The sequence below is a fragment of the Pseudophryne corroboree genome, chromosome 7, assembly GCF_028390025.1.
Source record: "Pseudophryne corroboree isolate aPseCor3 chromosome 7, aPseCor3.hap2, whole genome shotgun sequence".
NCBI lineage: Eukaryota > Metazoa > Chordata > Amphibia > Anura > Myobatrachidae > Pseudophryne > Pseudophryne corroboree.
Genome location: NC_086450.1, coordinates 50,076,083 through 50,097,861, shown reverse-complemented (window position 1 = coordinate 50,097,861; position 21,779 = coordinate 50,076,083). Strand labels below are relative to the sequence as shown.

Here is a 21,779-nt window from a genome sequence, read left to right as displayed (position 1 = left end):
GCAAAGATGTGTTGTTACATCAAATGGAGGAATAGGTGTTAGGAGAAAACATCAAAGAATTCCCAAATAGGTCAAGTGCCAGAAGGTTTTGGATGTGTAAAATCATAACATGAACTTGCAATTGTGCTACAGTAAATTAAGGAGGCTTTGGGCACCTTGGCAGGTCCCTGTGCTGTTTAGAAAGCTTGTAACCTATCCCATACAAAATCTAGGACACTTTGACCCTTCGACTCTGAGTAACTTGCCCCTTGTCCTAAATACCCGGATAACTATAAAGAATCACAAGGGCCAGCAACAGATATATTGCACCTTTTCATGCAGTTACAGCCGCTTTCCAGGTCCATGATCGTTGAATTTGGGATGGTTGGGAGATAAGAAATTATAACACTTGTAAGTTCATATGTTTTATGATTTACTAGATCCAAAGCCATCATGTTTCATCGTCTCTAAGGCCATAACTTCAAGTTGTGTGACCGATGCCGGTGCCAAGGACACATTGTTCGCAGTCCCAATCACCCTGGAGAGGCACCCCACTACCCTTTTTCTCCTTACAGTGTGCCTGGCAAGGAAAAGCATGGCACCCATCTTCCTATCCCGGCACTTGTTATGTGATGTCATGATGTTACGTGCACCGGGGGATGGGGCAGAGGCACCTTGCAACAGCACCAATGTTATCGTTAAAAAATTGGGGAAGCAAATTTTATATGGAGGTACCAAGGAGTTAATTTTTAATGCAGTTTGTAATGATTTCCTAATACAAAAAATCCACCTACCCCTACCCTAAGACGTGCATTTTTAGTAACCAATAGCAAAATAAATGTGAAAACGGAAAAAAAGAGAAAATTCAATATGAAAACTTGGAAGGAACATTTTTCTATTAACCTTTGTCTGACTACAAGATAATGAAAGAAAATAAAATATGCCTATCATGAACAGCGAAGATCTTATCTGTGTGCAAACAGATGGGGTGTTGATGGCAATAGTATATGAACATATTGGTGTTATACATATTCTGCAATCAGATATTAAAATCTTTAAGTGAAGCGAAACGCTGAAGGTTGCGTTTGTTAGAATTACATTGGATAGTCACTTCTGCTGGCATCCCCAAGACTGCCGCTTTGTGCTCTAATGCCTGGTGGAATCTGTTGCCGCATTGTCTGATCTGGGCAGAAAATCTCATTAGAAGACAACAAACTCTGAGCTTCTGCAACAGGTGTTGACAAGAAGAAAGTATAAAGGGAAATAAAGCAAACTCAGTGAACACACAGGAAACATCTTAAATTACTTCTTAGATTTTTGTATCCCCACAAACGCCAGACGCTGAGACAAACCACCAGCCTCCGATAATGGTGTGTGCAAGCAATGCAAAGCGCTTAGATCTCGAACAGTGTGATTTTATGTTGTTCTAAAACTCTTTATTCAATGTCAAATGTTACTTTCCCAAACATCATTTAAGGGCTTGTTGTCTTGTCACATTTTAATGTTCACATTCCTAAAAGAAAGACTTTGGGACATTGTTCCCGGAAGAAACTCAATATTTTCTGGTGATTAAAAAATAATAACAAAAAACATAAAAACATAAACGCTGGCACCACAAAAACAACATAAAAATATGCTAAGTGATTTCAGGTTGCTAATACGAGGCCACATTGGGTCATCTGCCACCGTTTATCTGTTGCTACTCACTTACTCAACAACACAGAATATACGTACTTTTACAGGAGTTTTTCTACGTTAAGCACATCTAACTTCCTCTATATTATTACTTTAGTGGGGTCACTCAGGTAGGAGCTCCTCCAAATCAGTAATCGGCTTTCAATAAGAAACCCTGGGGTAAATTTACTAAGATGGGAGTTCTATTTAAGATGGGAGGTTGCCCATAGCAACCAATCAAATTCTATTTCTCATTTATCTAGCACCTTCTAGAAGATAATACATGGACTCTGATTGGTTGCTATGGGCAACATCCCATCTTAAATAGAACTCCCATCTTAGTAAATTTACCCCCTGTGTCTGATCTCTGTTGCCCCAGAGAGAACCGATTGTCCCCGAAGCTGATTGGCAGAGGCAACAGCTACATTTGGGATCCTGCTGAACACAGTGTTGGTATGAGAACTGGTTCTGCCCACAAAGTGTCTACCTCCATATATGGCTGGCAACAGCATACTTTAAAGCAGTGTTTAACAAGTTTGGTCCTCAGAACATCTGACAAGTGTGGTATGTTTGGTCAACATTTATCGGGTTGACATGCATCAGGCTGAAATGAGAATATCAACATGCTCAAACTGTCATGCAGACATGCTTAGCATGTCGACAGTGACCATGTCAACATTCATGTCTACACGGATGACAAGTTGATATGATAGAATGACATTCTCTCACTGGTGACCCAGAGGTCTCTTACCTGGAGAGTCTTCTCCAAGCGGTCACGTGACCAGAAGTTCCAGAGGAGACCTGTGCTGGGCGGTGTTCCAGTAAGTATTTTAATTCTAGCTCCAACCTTAATCCCTACTCCTAACCCTCCCTCAAGTGCCTAATCCTAACCCCCCCCCCCCCCCCCCACACACACACACACACACACACACACACACACAATGTCTAGATCCCCCCCCCCCCCCTACACACACACACCCAGCCTAACCCTGACCTCTCCCCCATAGTCTAACCCAACCCTCCTGGTGGAGCCTAACCCTAACTGCCAGAATTCTGAGAATGGCAACATCTCAGATATTGATACCAGAAACGTTTTTGACACTACACAACATTTTGACACTATTTCAACATTCTAGTGTCCACACTGTAGTGTTGACATTATGGATGTCAACAAAGTCACTGCCACCATGGGATCCCCCTCTAACAGATCATGTTTTCCAGATCACCTGTGGATCTTTAGAATGCGCCCACTCAGAATGGACGTACCGTATCTTTTATAATATGTCAGTTAGGAATGACTACACCTGTGCACCAGCTAGGTTGTCTGGAAAATGTGTCAGTTAGGAATGACTACACCTGTGCACCAGCTAGGTGGTCTGGAAAATGTGTAAGTTAGGAATGACTACACCTGTGCACCACCTAGGTGGTCTGGAAATGTGTCACATAGGAATGACTACACCTGTGCACCAAGCTAGGTGGTCTGGAAATGTGTCACATAGGAATGACTACACCTGTGCACCAGCTTGGTGGTCTCGAAAAAGTGTCAGTTAGGAATGACTACACCTGTGCACCAGCTAGGTTGTCTGAAAAATGTGTCAGTTAGGAATGACTACACCTGTGCACCAGCTAGGTGGTCTGGAAAATGTGTAAGTTAGGAATGACTACACCTGTGCACCACCTAGGTGGTCTGGAAATGTGTCACATAGGAATGACTACACCTGTGCACCAAGCTAGGTGGTCTGGAAATGTGTCACATAGGAATGACTACACCTGTGCACCAGCTTGGTGGTCTCGAAAAAGTGTCAGTTAGGAATGACTACACCTGTGCACCAGCTAGGTGGTCTGGAAATGTGTCACATAGGAATGACTACACCAGTGCACCAAGCTAGGTGGTCTGGAAATGTGTCACATAGGAATGACTACACCTGTGCACCAGCTTGGTGGTCTCGAAAAAGTGTCAGTTAGGAATGACTACACCTGTGCACCACCTAGGTGGTCTGGTAAATGTGTCACATATGAATGACTACACCTGTGCAGCAGCTATGTGGTCTGGATAACGTGAACTGCTGGGGCCCCCCAAGACGGAGTGTGAGAAACACTGCTTTAAAGATATGTCTAGCCAACTGAGCATTAGACTCCTCCGAAATAACATTTACTATTATCCATGGCTAGAAGATCTGCTGTCTTGTTTAATAATGTGATCATGGCAAATGACAGAGCGCAGCCCTGTTAAGCTTTTCCAATTCTTGTTAAAACAGTGTTTTATAGATTTTCAGTCATTGTTGGGACTTGCAGTACTATATAAAATGGGAAATGCTATTTTGATATGCTACGTCTTCGTATATTCAGTAAAAGCAAAAACAGATTTAAAATATGACACAAGATTGATCAGCCTATACATTCTGAATGCAACATTTTCGTGCAGGCAGACAAAGCCATTCAGTATACAGTATCAGCACCTTGATCTAGTCCCATGTAAGTCAACAGGTAAATATGAAGGATTTTCTTACACAGCTACGTGTTGTGTGTGTTATTTAATTGTGAATTAATAGTGTCTCTACTGCCACCTAGTGACCAAACAGAACCCTACCTTTTTTTGTGCTTTGCAGCAGAAATACAAACCCCATCTATGTTAACAGCTGTAGTAGATTGTGCTGCAACCTTTGTATATGATCCTATAGCTGACACACGGAAAGCAGCTGCACAAACCACACAGTGCAAGGGTGATGTAACCCATAGCAACCAATCCAATTCTGCCATCTTTCTGTCATTATAAAAAAAGAAGTATTCCTACCAGCTGACTGCAAGTTCGTGTGCTTTCAGGGTGTTGCTCAAGCAGTGTCCACTCATCTTGAGGTTACGGCTGTTTTTTCCTTTCATCTGAGACAAGCGAGGGTTCACTCTGGTATCCTGGGGGAACTCTGAGTCCTGCCATTGAATAATCACAGACACAGAAATGCATGGTTATGTATTTTCAAAGTATTCCTGCAACATAAAAGAATAGATCAATAATGTACTTTTCCACCTGGATGCAGTAATTCAAAAGTGATTAATTGCACAGACTACAGGACAATTTTACTCACTAAATACAGCTCTGTAGCAGGGTATTTTGTTAACCATTTATGAGCACCCGTCCTCTACACGTAGGGCCCGATTCAAGGTAGAGCGCAGTAGCCTACGGAATCGCACTGCTGCGCTCTGATAACCACTCCCCGAGCTGCCATTTAAAACGGCCATTCCTGAACTGTGTCTGTAGACGCAATGTTGCGTATTTCGCTATTTCATGTGCTATGCGGCAAGAATTGGCACCATCGATGGACTCACCCTATGCTGCGTAGCTCTGACCCTGCCTGTAAACTGCGTCTCCATAATCCTCTGTTATGGCTTCTGGCACTACTCCATTTTTCCAGCTACCCTTAGTAAACGCCAAGTTACCACCCACACACGGATGCCTCCTGTCAATCACTTGCGTCTGAAACTGCGAATGGCACATTTTTGCAATTTCATGCTTAAAATACCGTTGCGCACGCGCAGTGCTTCTTTGACGCATGCGCAATAGATCGATAATCAGGAACGGCGAATCCGTCTGCGTCCAACTTTGAATAGGGCCCTTAGTTGTTGCAGTCATTCGGGAAGTTTGCTGGACTAATACTTAGAAACTAATGACATCACTGTAGCATGGAGCGGCAGTAACTAAAAGGACAGGCTGCATTCTCATTACTAATATTTCAGCCCCAAAATGGCTGCCTTCACGGTGCGCTGGAACCAGATACGCTGTAATGAGCGTGTTATGGTGGTAGATTGGTTTGCTGCTGCTGCTGTGTAATGGTAGGTAACAGGCTCCTAAATGCCTGCACTGGGATTTTTACAGCTGCAGTTAACGAACAAGCTGCAGTTTACAGAAGCCAATTAAAACAGATATCACAACAAAATGCTGCAGTTGTTTTAAGCCTCATTTGCATTCTTCCCCCATCTACCTTATTAACCTTCAATATTAACAGGCAAATGATTCCAGCAAACAGATCAGTGTGAACATTCTCCCATAAGCCAATGCAGTAATAACAGTTCTTACGGGTTTTTTTTATCCCTCATTCTCAGGTTTCAATGCCACAGGATCACGAAACAGAGTAATCACCTTTTATTTGGTGTATTAGGTCTTTGTTCTATATTGTATCCCTGATAGAATAACCTTGATGCATTATCTTCTCTTCACATTAATCAGTGTAACATCAAACAATTAACAATATAATTGCTTATTTATATCATTTTGCATATTCAAAATTCTCACATGTTGTCCCTTAGAGAGCCTGGCTGCTGTGCTTTATAGATGCTGTACTATAATAATATTATATACTAGTAATGGGAACAGGCATATGCTGAGTCACCTCTGCCCTAGCCACGCCCTCTCTGTCTGGTCCCACCCATTCTCGATCAGCTACCCCCCTCCACTTGGTCCCACTTCAGAGAACAACAAGCTGGATTTCGGCACAGTAGAGGATGCCCTGACCATACTGGAATCATGCCTACATTGAAAGAAAGAACTTTGTCTAGTTTTTGTTGACTTTAAATGTGCCTTTGACCGTGTGGACTGAGAATTCAAGCTCTCTACAACAACGGATCAAACCAAGTTAAATATGCGGACCAAATATCCCAACCATTCTCTAACATAGCTACGTCACTCATGATGCTCTGGGTGGATGTATGCATGGGCGGCACTACTGAAGTGATACTGGCTGCAAGGTGCCATACCAGGTACCCTGGGAGCCAGATGCAGAGTCTGTGGGGCAATGCTTGTGCCACCTCCAGAGCTCTGCGTTAGGGCACCACTCTGTTTTTCCAGATGGGTAAGGTATTGATATTACTAAATACCTCTACCAGCAGTACGGACGGTGTAATGGTTAGCATTACTGCCTCACAGCACTGAGGTCATGGGTTCCATTCCTACCATGGCCCTAACTGTGTGGAGTTTGTATATTCTCCCCGTACTTGCATGGGTTTCCTCCGGGTGCTCCGGTTTCCTCCCACAATCCAAAAACATACTGGTAGGTTAATTGGCTCCCTACAAAATTAACCCTAGCATGAATGTGTGTGCGTGTATATGTGATAGGGAATCTAGATTGTAAACTCCACTGGGGCAGGGACTGATGTGAATGGGCAAATACTCTCTGTACAGCGCTGCAGAATATGTGTGCGCTATAAAGGGTCGGACTGGCCCACAGGGGTACCAGGGAAACCACCGGTAGGCCCCACTGCCTGAGGGCCCACTTCTTCCTCTAGGGATCAGGTTCCAGACTGTGCACTTGTATTATACATGGTAGATATGTTGCATTACACTGCACTAAACTATTGTGTATTTCAAGCTGGCCACACCCCTAAGTATGGGCCATTATGACTGCATCCTCCTGTCCGACACTGGTGCTATATAAATAAATAAGCTACCCTCCTCCCAAATATTTACTCTGTCCATATAATATGCCTTTATCTCCCACCGATGCCGAGTTGTTAACACTTACAGTATGTGACATATCATCAGGTTATGTGACTAAGCCCAATTCCCATCTTAAATTGGGAGATGCAGCTGGCCACTATGGGGGACCGGCTCTACCGTTGTTAGGCCACGCCCACATCACAGCAAAATGACACATGTTGCTTAATTTTAGCCTTGCCCCCTCCATTCTCAGTATTCCCCCCTAATCTGCCCACTTCACTATCAAGGAGATGCAGGGGGAATTCACAAAAAATCAGGAGTCTCCCACAACCTCCAGGACAGTAGGCAAGTATGAGTAACGCTTACAAGTAACATTTTTTGCTTCAATTTCTCATTCATTTATTTTACATCTCTTTGCTTTGGCTACAACCACTAGAATTAATTATCAGAGCTATAGAGCTACCTATCAGTGCCTGATTAAGGTTTCTGGCTGTCCTAGACTAAAAAAATCTCATAGCTATGCAACACAATACGATACAATACAAATAGCATCATACATAATGCTATACAATACAGAGTGAATCCTAGTGTTTGCCATATAATACAGACAGCATTATACAGACCACCATACAATACAGAGGGCATCCTACTGACCGCATACAATACATAGAGCACCTACTGACCATTATACAACTGCCATACAATACAGAAAGCATCATACAGACCTGCCATATAATACAGAGATCCTCTATGAGACTACCAGAAAATACAAAAAGCCCCATATAGACCTACCATGCAAACGACCTGCCATATAAACAACAAAGCATCCTCGTTACAGCAACTTACCTGCCCAATGTACCCGAGTACAACTGAGCATGGCATCTCCTCTTTCTTCCCTCCTATACAATGAATCAGTGAGTAGGTCCACCATTTGCACCATGGGCCGGACTCACTGAGTTCCACTCATACAATGGTTACAAAGAGCATCAGATGGAATAACCCTTCTCCTTATTCCTTCTCTTTCCTGATCCTTTTCCATCCTTCAATTCTTCTCTTTCCTTCTCCTCCTCCTTCTGCCTCCTTCATCCTTATCTAACTTACTACCCCTTTTTCTTGCTTCATTCTGCTCTATACTCCTCCTTTTCTCTAATTTATTCATCCTTCTCTTTCTTTACCATCTTTCACCTTACTCTATCTTGGTCCTTTGCCCTCCTTGAGCTTTCTCTATTCTACTTCTCTTTACTGCTCCTCTATCCACCTCCCGAATCTTTACTCATGTCACGCTTCAAATCAGAGCATGGTTTGTGTGTGCCGAGCCCCGATCAGCCACACAGTAGCTAGTGAGTCCCAGGATGGTGCAATGCATGAGTTGTCCCAGCTACACGATGAAGGTGTCTGTTTGGGAGTGGGGCATCACATCCTCCCTAACCCTATTGTGTATACACCAACGGTAGCAGGAAGACAGATCCTAGTGCCTGAAGAAGGGTAGTGGTTGGCATCTATGGGACTGTACCAACACTCGTGAGTTTCCCGGACATTCCGGGAGAGAAGACAAGTATGGTTACCTGACATCTACTTCTTCTTTAGAACCACAAACAAAACGGGATGTAGTTATGTGACCAGTGATCGGTAGACCGCCAGTCACTATACCGACGCCAGGATCCCGACCTATTAACAGCCCGACAGTCGCCATGCCCCCCACCACAATCTAAAGCTTGGGATCCCGGTATCGGTATGGTGGCCGGTGGGATCCCAAACGCCGGTCACCTGAACCCAACCCAATGAAACATACCATGTTTTCACACAACAGCCTCTGAAATCAATTTGCCGGATCAAACCTTATTTTGTTTATAAAAAAACAACAACAACAAAAAAACTGGCAAGAATCATTCTGCAAATAGCAGTATGTGAGTTATAATAAATAATGTCATTATAGAGGAAGTTATTTATGTACCGTGTAAAGGGACTTGTGCATTCTATACTCTTTCACAACACAAAATGGCAATGTTAAACATGCTCTTTGTGCTTTGTGTATAATATATCAATATGATGGAAATACTGCATTTTTGTCAATGGTAAAATTATTTTAAAAATATATGTTTATTGAGAAAAACACACACAACACAGAAAGGGTAAAAGAGCGTGAAACACAGGCACGCATGGCAATATGGAGTTTGGAAAACAGTACATAATGGGTATAAATCATAGTTACCGACATTCTGGCTGCTCTCTGCGGGAGAGAGCAGCCAGGTCGGCTCACAGGGCGGGCAGGGGAGGCTGTGACGAAGAGGAGGGGGTGGGCCGGAGGCAGGATGGGGGCGGAGCAAGGGTGGGGTCACGGTGACACCTCCCTTAAGCCACGCCCCCACTCTGTAATGCCGCGATCACCGGCATTACACTGCAGTAGGCAAGTATGGTATAAATACAACACAACAGGGTTAAGGGGACAACCTGTCCCTAAAGAGGCAGAACAACATTTCAGACATCATAATACACAGCGTAAAGATACAATACAGGAAAGTCATCCTAAATTTTCGAACAGGAAATAGGTTCAGTAAGATAGACATTAGAAAGCGGGGGCACCTCCTTCCAGAATCGCCATGTTATACCATGTGGTTAGTGGAACTATCCTAAGGCGTTCGTGGGCGGCAAGCACCGTATTCAGGGAGTGTCCGGAAAAACGAAGGCGTGCCCAGCCACTCGGGAGGAGGATTCTTGACGTCAGCATCGACCCGGATCGTCGCAGCGGCTGAGTAAGTCCCGGGCTGTGCAAAAACTGCACAAACTTTTGTTTGTGTAGCTCACTGCACAGCTGATCGCACCCCTGCACAGCGACTACCCCCTCCCCTGTAGGCGGGGATTAGCTGGTCGTAGCAGTGCAAAAAACCGCCTTCGTGCGACCTGCTCTGAATGACCCCCATAGAGCAGCCAAGTACTGTATCAAATAATTTATGTGCTCTGGATTCTAAATCCACGGAACATTGAACCCAATCCATCTGGTGAACATAGGCGAGTCTGGGGAGCATCAGTGATAGTGAGATAGGGTCAGTCTGTATCCATTTAGACAATACAGTTTTCTTGGCCATAGTTGCTACTTTTGCCAGTAAGAAACGATTACCTGCAGAAAGTGTATGAACTAAAGATGGAGTAAAATGTTTATCACAAAAGTAACTCATTCCATGACAGGTCATTTACATTTTGCACATTTTTGGAGCACAAAATAATGTTTTTGCAGCGGAACACTAACATGTATATATCCCCTTTGTATATATATACTCTGGGATTCCTCTAATAGTTGACGATATTATTTTGTACGAACAAGAACTACAAGAGAGAGTGCTGAAAGGAGTCAGTGGCAAATTTCCCACTAGGCATGTGACACACGTGCCTAGGGGCACCACAGCAGGTTGCCCACCTACCACATCAAAGCAGCTTTTATGAATTTACCACTGCAGAGGGATGTAGTGGAAGGAGACGTGCGAGTGAGGTTGGGGTAGCCTGACCCTAAAGCGCCCTACACACTGGGTGATGTAATCGACCAACGATATGTCGCCCAACGATACTATCGATGGTCGATTATGCCTACACACTGGACAATATCAATGGTTAATTTGGACCATATGAGAGTACATTACATCTATATCGTCCAAATTGACTTACATGTTTAAACGACGATAGATCAATGATTAACGATTGTGGGGCCGCACATCGTTTATCGTTGATGCATCCACACTGAGCAACATGAACGATTTATCGTTCATTACTGAACAAGATAGTTCATATCGCCCATACAGAGTGTGTAGGGTCCTTTACTCTCAGACCCCTGAAGCCTAAACCTAACCCACCCCGCAGCCTAACCCTCCCTCCTTGCAGCCTAACCCTCCCTCCCTGCAGCCCAACCCTAACCCTCCACGCAGCCTAACCCTCCCTCCCTGCAGTCTAATCCTCTCCACGCAGCCTAAACCCCTCACCCCCTTTCCCTATGGCTCACCTCACTGCAGTCCCAGCAGACCTCTGTTTGGGATCCCGGGGTCGGCATTGCGATCCAAAATCGGTATTCCGAGCAGTGTCGGGATTCTGGCATCTGCATTCCAAACAACAGAATCCTGACCGGTTTCCCCGAGGGGTCTCCCTCCGCCCCTACATGGAAACTTTCTCCCAGGAATCCCTGTGAGAGGTAAATACTTCTCTGTGTGCAGATCAGGCTGCAGACCGCTAGGACTCAGGTGCAGGCTGGCCCTATCCTTGCCGGGGAGAAGCAGCGTGACACTGTGCCTAGGCTGGGGTAGCTGAGGGAATCTAGGCTGGGTCATATTATGTGCCATGCATTGCCAACATTGTGCCTGGTCTATGCAATGCAGCTCTGATCTGGTACCGGACCATGTTTCGGGGGAGAGGTGGATTAGGATGGGGAGGCGGGAGGGGGGGTCATTCTTCCTGAACACTCTGCCAGGGTTCATTCAGCTGTTACTTTCATCGGATTCTAGGGCCGATCCAATGGTGGCCAATAATACACTGCCACTGTGCATCTGCACGTAGCGGCTGTGCGAAATGACGGAAAAGCCGCAGGAGGTGCCTTAAGTAAAAAGACGCCTCCTGCCAGCTTCTGTGATCCGAAGATGCAGCACGAGATCAACTGCATGAACATCGGTCATCTGAGTGACCCTCAGGTTACCCAGGATGCCCACCACAATCAATCTGCCGGGCCAGCGATGCTGCATCCAAGGACACAGCCACTGGCTTGGGCTTGCCCAGGAAATGGGGCCAACACTCCGTTTTCTGGAACCCTCCCTTTTGCCTCCCCAAAAGCCAGCAGCTTGTCAGTCATATTGCAGGCTACTGGGTCGCTATGTGAGCGACATTGCAGGATATGTGTACAGTAGGTGCAGTCATGCACACACATATATACTAGGGTTAATTTTATTTTTTGCTGGGAGCCAATAAACTTACTAGTATATATTTGTAATGTGCGAGGAAACCGGAGTACCCAGAGCAAACCCACGCAAGTGCAGGGAGAACATACAAACTCCACACAGTTAGGGCCATGGTGGGAATCAAACCCATGACCTCAGTGCTGTAGGACAGTCATCCTAACCATTATACCATACGTTATTGATCATAATCCCTTGGAAAGGGACTTTTCTTAAATACCGCCACATAAATAAACAATAATGATTTCTTATGGCTGTCATGTGTGCAGGGCTTAAAGTGGTCCTGGAGAAGTGGTGGAACTCAGTCCCTCATTCCGAGTTGTTCGCTCGCTAGCAGATTTTAGCAGCATTGCACACGCTAAGCCGCCGCCCTCTGGGAGTGTATCTTAGCATAGCAGAATTGCGAACGAAAGATTAGCAGAATTGCGAATAGAAAATTCTTAGCAGTTTCTGAGTAGCTCCAGACTTACTCTGCCATTGCGATCAGTTCAGTCAGTTTCGTTCCTGGTTTGACGTCACAAACACACCCAGCGTTCGCCCAGACACTCCCCCGTTTCTTCAGACACTCCCGCGTTTTTCCAAAAAACGCCTGCGTTTTTTCGCACACGCTCAGAAAACGTCCAGTTTCTGCCCAGAAACACCCACTTCCTGTCAATCACACTACGGTCACCAGAACAATGAAAATTCCTCGTTATGACGTGAGTAAAATACCTAACTTTTGTGTAAAATAACTAAGCGCATGTGCTCTGCGAACCTTGCGCATGTGCAGTAAGCAACTAATCGCAATATAGCGAAAATCGGCAACGAGCGAACAACTCGGAATGACCACCTCAGTTCCTCCGACACCCCCCTCCCCTCCCATTAGGTATAGCCAGGGCAAGTGCTAGGGTTTTCGGCACCCCCTTTAAACTATAACTTTGTGCCCTACCTCCCAAATTTATAAAGAGACAGTGGTCTCACAAGGAAGGGTTGTGATCACACAATAGTACCCCGATTCAAATTATACCCCACAGTAGCACAATCGTGTTCTCATTACACTGCATGTAGTGCCCCTTATTCATATTACACCACATAGTAATGCCCCTTATTCACGTTATGTCACACAGTAGTGTCCCTATACACAATGGCCACAGTAGTAGTGCCCCTTATACACATAAAGGAGGACCATGGACATGAGGAAGGGAGAGGTGGCTGCAGCTCATCAGTGACACTAGCGCCGCCGGCATCATCTACTGACGTAGGTAAAGGGATGGGCTTTTCTGCTGGAATTACTGTGCAGGGCCATGGAGGAGGTGGGACTAGTTCCTCCTACCATTACAGGTGGTGGAACTCAGTCCCACCCCGTTCCCCCTCACTTTACTGCAGCTATAGAAGCATTGTATTTCAATGAATGTGTGTAGAGTGTACTATTGCTTTTCCCAGAATGACAACATTCGGGTCATGAAAACTTAAATTGCTTTAACATGGTAAAGGTACTGGGAACCACTGCTGCCCTTGGATAAGATTTTAGGAGCAGCGTCTCGTATCAGCCCCAGACCTCCATACATGGGTGCTCTGAGTCTGCGGCACGGTGCTACGAGTAATTTGCAGGACGATACAGTTCAACCAAGTTTCTTTCATGATCACATGAAAGGCAAACTGCATAAAGAAATGATAAATTAGTTATGCTTTTATAGTGACATCTGTATTACCGGCCAACGTTCAAGCATACTGTATATTGCTAATTTGTGTTATGGCCCCAGGGCATAATCTCTGTGGCGTGTGACTTTATGATCACTGATTAATGGAAACGTTACACAACTGATCAGTCTATGTTCTCTCCCGGCCAGCCCACCTGAAGGTGAACTGATGAACCCACACAGTATTTCTAAGTCATTACATACAGCTCAGTCACTGGATAATTGCAGGGCTGGAGAGATACTCATTTACACTGAATAGAACCAAAGAAGTCACACACACACACACACACACACACACACACACACACACACACACACACACACACAATCTATCTATATACACACACACACACACACACACACACACACACACACACACACACACACAATCTATCTATATACACACACACACACACACACACACACACACACAATCTATCTATATACACACACACACACACACACACACACACAATCTATCTATACACACACACACAATCTATCTATATTATACACACACACACACACAATCTATCTATACACACACACACACACACACACACACACACACACACACAATCTATCTATACACACACACACACACACAATCTATATACACACAATCTATATATATATATATACACACACACACAATCTATACACACACACAATCTATCTACACACACACACACACACACACACACACACACACACACACTCTATCTATACACAGTCACACACACACACACACACACACACACACACACACACACACACTCTGTCTACATACACACAGACACATTATATTATGATTATATAAAACATATAAGACATAATAAAATGTATGAGATCAGCAGCATGAAACGCGTTGGGTGCAGACCCTGGACCTGCGCTAGGAAGTTCTGAGTGTGGCTCTGGATAAAGGATGACATAGTGGACATTGGGGCTAATTCAGTAAGGATCAGCAGAATTTGCTATCCTTTCGCTCGCATGCTGGAGGCCGCCCAGCACTAGGCAAGGCCGACCTGCATACTGACCGGCGCCTCCCCCCCTTCGACAAGCAAAAATTGCGATCGCTTCGCAATTTCTGCTTGTCAGCAGAAAATAAATATGACTCCCGCTGGCGTAGCTTAGCTGCGAACGCAGGAGTCTCGGCGCCATTTTACCTGTTGCCCCCCCTGCCCCGCGATCGCCTCTGCCTGATTGACATGCGCAGGACGGGTGCAGGATAGGCGCAGCACATGCACCCGCATCTTTTCAGCAAAAATTCCGGTTGGATCGCACACTGCGCCGTTGTGTTACCGTGGTGATATGCTCTATGATTATTCACTATGTAGATCTTTGGCAGCAATATAGTTCCCTATACATGCAGAATTCAAGTAACGGCAACAATAAAAGAAACGGTTTGCTCCTAGACTAGGGCTTATTTTTTTGACACACCTTCAGAAATAGAGGCAATATAGATTTTATTTTGACACTGAAGGGTGTACAATAATTTAGTACATGAAAAAACTAATTTGCAGCATGAAATCTACTTTTGGGAAGTAGAATCAATTAATTGTTATTAATGCGCCCCTAATGGAGATGTTCCAAAAAACAAACTAACAATATTTTGCTACGAAGATAAGTAATGTTGGAGATTACCCATATCTGACATACTAAAAAAAAAAAAGGTATGTTTAATGATTTTAAAAGAGACCCACCACTATCACTATATAAACCATAAACTAGTGATAAAGGGCTCAACCTTACATCATCATATCCAGGATAGCTCATAAACTGAATAGAAAAAGGTTCAAACAGGAAATGCAACAACGCAGAACCACTTCCTGTGAGAAAATTTGGGGATATAAAAAGGGCTCACCCTAGACTGTCCTCTTTATGTGCTGAGGAAGTTAAACATTTACAGGGGCAAACTGGATAGGAGTCAAAGGGAAATACAGTATGCACTCTGAGTCCAGCCCATAGTTAATGCCTTGGGTATACATCTGTATAGGTTATGCAAACTACATTTGTGCAACCTGGGGTGCAGCGAACTGAGCTATTCACCACCAAAACTTAGCCCTGTTTAATACACGATATTGCGGACCGCATTACTCACAAAGGGGACTGTCATCTGAAACAATTTACCGAGCATGATGCTGTTAGCTAACGCCATCTTAAAACGATGCATTTCTCTCCGGTAATCATTGCATACACATGCGCAGTCGGAGGGTAGCCCATGCACATAAGTTCAGCCGATCCACCCTAAAAGTAAAGTGATTGCAACGTGATCATTCAACTTTTTTGGCCTTCGCCAGGATGGACTCTTTTCGGAGCTCGGCCTCAGCATGTCTCTAATAAGTACCTCTAAAAATGTATTCTGAATTGCCGGTGGGTTTTTAATAATGGACACACTGGTCACTGGATCTAGGAGCCATTTTTGGAAAACAGCAATAAGGAAGGAGCACGAACCTTAAACTACCACTCATCTTAAATAGAACTCCCATCTTAGTAAATTTACCCCTTAGGGGTAATTTCCGCATGTTTTTATTAACAGACCTATTCAACATTGGCTATCTCCCGTACATACTGTAAACATGGTCCCGAGGTGGCCTGCACATAGATACAATCAGGGGCTTAGCCAGTACTCTGTAGGCCCTAAAGCAACAGTATGAGGGGCCCCCTAACCCAATTCTTGCAGAGAGACATCTCCCTCCACAGCGGCTGCGGCTTAGGTAATTGTATGCCTCATGGTAACGCCCTAGTTAATTTTACGCCCCATAGTAGTGCCCACACCAGTATAACCTCCATTACATACTCCTTACTACTATAACTCGCTAAAAATGGGATGTCACCCAATTAGGCAGTCATATCCTACATAGAAGTCTGGTAAAAGATCATATCCTATTGACCTCTTATCTGATGAGTCTCTATTTTCAATGCGGGCCATCAGTCAGACCAAATTACTTAACAGGCAATTACGAAAAATGAATAGACAACTATAAGATCTGGGTCAGGGGCCCCTAGGCCTCTGGGCCCAGTAGCAATGGCACCCCCTGCATCCACTATAGCCACGCCCATAAATACAGTAGATATATGCACTGGCAAAACGCAATGAACACATTTAAAGAAAACAAAACTTATATTCCACTTGCTGTCCAGTTATTGGCATTATTATTTTCACAAACAGCAAAAGCTGAATACTGTAAAAAAATAAGAATTTACTTACCGATAATTCTATTTCTCGTAGTCCGTAGTGGATGCTGGGGACTCCGTCAGGACCATGGGGTTTAGCGGCTCCGCAGGAGACAGGGCACAATAATAAAAGCTTTAGGATCACATGGTGTGCACTGGCTCCTCCCCCTATGACCCTCCTCCAAGCCTCAGTTAGGATACTGTGCCCGGACGAGCGTGCATAATAAGGAAGGATATTGAATCCCGGGTAAGACTCATACCAGCCACACCAATCACACCGTACAACCTGTGATCTGAACCCAGTTAACAGTATGATAACAACGAAGGAGCCTCTGAAAAGATGGCTCACAACAAGAATAACCCGATTTTTGTAACAATAACTATGTACAAGTATTGCAGACAATCCGCACTTGGGATGGGCGCCCAGCATCCACTACGGACTACGAGAAATAGAATTATCGGTAAGTAAATTCTTATTTTCTCTAACGTCCTAAGTGGATGCTGGGGACTCCGTCAGGACCATGGGGATTATACCAAAGCTCCCAAACGGGCGGGAGAGTGCGGATGACTCTGCAGCACCGAATGAGAGAACTCCAGGTCCTCCTCAGTCAGGGTGTGCCCCTGACCAAGTAGCAGCTCGGCAAAGTTGTAAAGCCGAGACCCCTCGGGCAGCCGCCCAAGATGAGCCCACTTCCTTGTGGAATGGGCTTTTACTGATTTTGGCTGTGGCAAGCCTGCCACAGAATGTGCAAGCTGAATTGTACTACAAATCCAGCGAGCAATCGTCTGCTTAGAAGCAGGAACACCCATCTTGTTGGGTGCATACAGGCTAAACAGCGAGTCAGATTTTCTGACTCCAGTCGTCCTGGAAACATATATTTTCAGGGCCCTGACAACGTCAAGTAACTTGGAGTCCTCCAAGTCCCTAGTAGCCGCAGGTACCACAATAGGTTGGTTCATGTGAAAAACAGAAAACACCTTAAGGAGAAATTGAGGACGAGTCCTCAATTCTGCCCTGTCAGAATGAAAAATTAAGTAAGGGCTTTTATATGATAAAGCCGCCCATTCTGACACACGCCTGGCTGAAGCCAGGGCTAATAGAATCTTCACCTTCCATGTGAAATATTTTAATTCCACAGTGGTGAGTGGATCAAACCAATGTGACTTTAGGAAACTCAAAACAACATTGAGATCCCAAGGTGCCACTGGGGGCACAAAAGGAGGCTGTATATGCAGTACCCCTTTTACAAACGTCTGAACTTCAGGCACTGAAGCCAGTTCTTTTTGGAAGAAATTCGACAGGGTCGAAATTTGAACCTTAATGGACCCTAATTTTAGGCCCATAGACAGTCCTGTTTTCAGGAAATGTAGGAAACGACCCAGTTGGAATTCCTCTGTAGGGACCTTCTTGGCCTCACACCACGCAACATATTTTCGCCAAATGCGGTGAAAATGTTTTGCGGTTACATCCTTCCTGGCTTCGACCAGGGTAGGGATGACTTCATCTGGAATGCCCTTTCAGGATCCGGCGTTCAACTGCCATGCCGTCAAACGCAGCCGCGGTAAGTCTTGGAAAAGACAAGGCCCCTGCTGGAGCAGGTCCTCTCTTAAAGGTAGAGGCCACGGTTCTTCCGTGAGCATCTCTTGAAGTTCCGGGTACCAAGTCCTTCTTGACCCATCCGGAACCACGAGTATCGTTCTTACTCATCTCCTTCTTATGATTCTCAGTACTTTTGGTATGAGATGCATAGGAGGGAACACATACCCTGACTGGTACACCCACAGTGTTACCAGAGCGTCCACCGCTATTGCCTGAGGGTCCCTTGACCTGGCGCAATATCTGTCTAGTTTTTTGTTCAGGCGGGACGCCATCATGTCCACCTTTGGTTTTTCCCAACGGTTTTCAATCATGTGGAAGACTTCCCGCTGAAGTCCCCACTCTCCGGGTGGAGGTTATACCTGCTGAGGAAGTCTGCTTCCCAGTTTTCCACTCCCGGAATTAACACTGCTGAGAGTGTTATCACATGATTTTTCGCCCAGCGAAGAATCCTTGCAGTTTCTGCCATTTCCCTCCTGCTTCATGTGCCGCCCTGTCTGTTTACGTGGGCGACTGCCGTGATGTTGTCCCACTGGATCAATACCGGCTGACCTTGAAGCAGAGGTCTTGCTAAGCTTAGAGCCTTGTAAATTGCCCTTAGCTCCAGTATATTTATGTGGAGAGAAGTCTCCAGACTTGATCACACTCCCTGGAAATTTTTTCCTTGTGTGACTGCTCCCCAGCCACTCAGGCTGGCATCCGTGGTCACCAGGACCCAGTCCTGAATGTCGAATCTGCGGCCCTTTCATAGATGAGCACTCTGCAGCCACCGCAGAAGAAAACACCCTTGTCCTTGGAGACAGGGTTATCCGCTGATGCATCTGAAGATGCGATCCGGACCATTTTCCCAGCAGATTCCACTGAAAGGTTCTTGCGTGAAATCTACCGAATGGGATCGCTTTGTAAGAAACCACCATTTTTCACAGGACCCTTGTGCAATGATGCACTGATACTTTTCCTGGTTTTAGGAGGTTCCTGACTAGCTCGGATAACTCCCTGGCCTTCTTCTCCGGGAGAAAACATCCTTTTCTGGACTGTGTCCAGAATCATTCCTAGGAACATTAGACGTGTCGTCGGAAAAAGCTGCGATTTTTGGAATATTTAGAATCCACTCGTGCTGTCGTAGAACTACTTGAGATAGTGCTACTCCGACCGCCAACTGTTCTCTGGACCTTGCCCTTATCAGGAAAGCGTCCATATTTCTTTTAGGAAGAATCATCATTTCGGCCATTACCATGGTAAAGACCCGGGGTGCCGTGGACAATCCAAACGGCAGCGTCTGAACTGATAGTGACAGTTCTGTACCACGAACCTGAGATACCCTTGGTGAGAAGGGCAAAATTTGGACATGTAGGTAAGCGTCCCTGATATCCAGTGACACCATATCGTCCTGGTTCGCTATCACTGCTCTGAGTGACTCCATCTTGATTTGAACCCTTGTATGTAATTGTTCAAATCTTTAGATCTCACCGAGCCGTTTGGCTTCAGTACCACAATATAGTGTGGAATAATACCCCTTCCCCTGTTGTAGGAGGGGTACTTTGATTATCACCTGCTGGGAATACAGCCTGTGAATTTTTTTCCAATACTGCCTCCCTGTCGGAGGGAGACGTTGGTAAAGCAGACTTCAGGAACTTGTGAGGGGAAGACGTCTCGAATTTCCAATGTACACCTGGGATACTACGTGTAGGATCCAGGAGTCCACTTGCGAGTGAGCCCACTGCGTGCTGAAACTCTTGAGATGACCCCCCACCGCACCTGAGTCCGCTTGTATGGCCCCAGCGTCATGCTGCGGACTTGGCAGAAGCTGTGGAGGACTTCTGTTCCTGGGAATGGCCTTTTGCCCGCCTGCCTTTATGGGTACGAAAGGACTGAGACTGAAAAGACTGTGTCCTTTTCTGCTGAGATGTGACTTGGGGTAACAAAAGTGGATTTTCCAGCTGTTGCCATGGCCACCAGGTCCGATGGACCGCCCCTTTATACGGCAATACTTCCATGTGCCGTCTGGAATCTGCATCACCTGACCACTGTCGTGTCTATAAACATCGTCTGGCAGATATGGACATCACATCTACTCTTGATGTCAGAATGCAAATATCCCTCTGCGCATCTCGCATATATAGAAATGCATCCTTAAAATGCTCTATAGTTAATAAAATATTGTTCCTGTCAAGGGTATCAATATTTTCAGTCAGGAAATCCGACCAAGCCCCCCCAGCGCTGCACATCCAGGCTGAGGCGATTGCTGGTCGTAGTATAACACCAGTATGTGTGTATATACTTTTTAGGATATTTTTCAGCTTCCTATCAGCTGGCTCCTTGAGGGCGGCCGTATCTGGAGACGGTAACGCCACTTGTTTTTATAAGCGTGTGAGCGCCTTATCCACCCTAAGGTGTGTTTCCCAACTCGCCCTCACTTCTGGCGGGAAAAGGTATACCTCCAATAATTTTCTATCGGAGGAAACCCGCGTATCATCACACCCTTTAATTTATCTGATTCAGGAAAAACTACAAGTAGATTATTCCCACCCTACATAATACCCTTATTTGTGGTACTTGTAGTATCAGAAATATGTAACACCTCCTTCATTGCCCTTAACATGTAACGTGTGGCCCTAAAGGAAAATACGTTTGTTTATTCACAGTCGACACTGAAGTCAGTGTCCGTGTCTGTGTCGACCAACTGAGGTAAATGGGCGTTTTTACAAGCCCCTGACGGTGTCTGAGACGCCTGGACAGGTACTAATTTGTTTGCCGGCCGTCTCATGTCGTCAACCGACCTTGCATCGTGTTGACATTATCACGTAATTCCTAAATAAGCCATCCATTCCGGTGTCGACTCCCTAGAGAGTGACATCACCAATACAGGCAATTTGCTCCGCCTCCTCACCAACATCGTCCTTCTACATGTCGACACACACGTACCGACACACAGCACACACACAGGGAATGCTCTGATAGAGGACAGGACCCCACTAGCCCTTTGGGGAGACAGAGGGAGAGTTTGCCAGCACACACCAAAAACGCTATAATTATACAGGGACAACCCCTTATACAAGTGTTTTCCCTTATAGCATTTTCACATATGTAATCATATCGCCAAATAAGTGCCCCCCCTCTCTGTTTTAACCCTGTTTCTGTAGTGCAGTGCAGGGGAGAGCCTGGGAGCCTTCCTCACAGCAGAGCTGAGCAGGAAAATGGCGCCGTGTGCTGAGGAGAATAGGCCCCGCCCCCTAAAACGGCGGGCTCTTCTCCCGGAGTTTGTGAGATCTGGCAGGGGTTAAATACATCCATATAGCCTCAAGGGCTATATG

General features: G+C 45.4%; 1 protein-coding gene across 4 annotated transcripts in view; it reads right to left on the bottom strand.

Moving 5' to 3' along the window:
* SPAG16 (sperm associated antigen 16) overlaps positions 1 to 21,779 on the bottom strand; it is a 1,801,610-nt gene that overhangs the window by 1,398,911 nt on the left and 380,920 nt on the right. For all 4 annotated transcript variants that reach the window (XM_063933150.1, XM_063933149.1, XM_063933151.1 and 1 more), the window contains one exon: positions 4,448 to 4,581. In XM_063933150.1, coding sequence (XP_063789220.1) covers positions 4,448 to 4,581 — 134 coding nt within the window. The remainder of the gene's footprint in view (positions 1 to 4,447; positions 4,582 to 21,779) is intronic.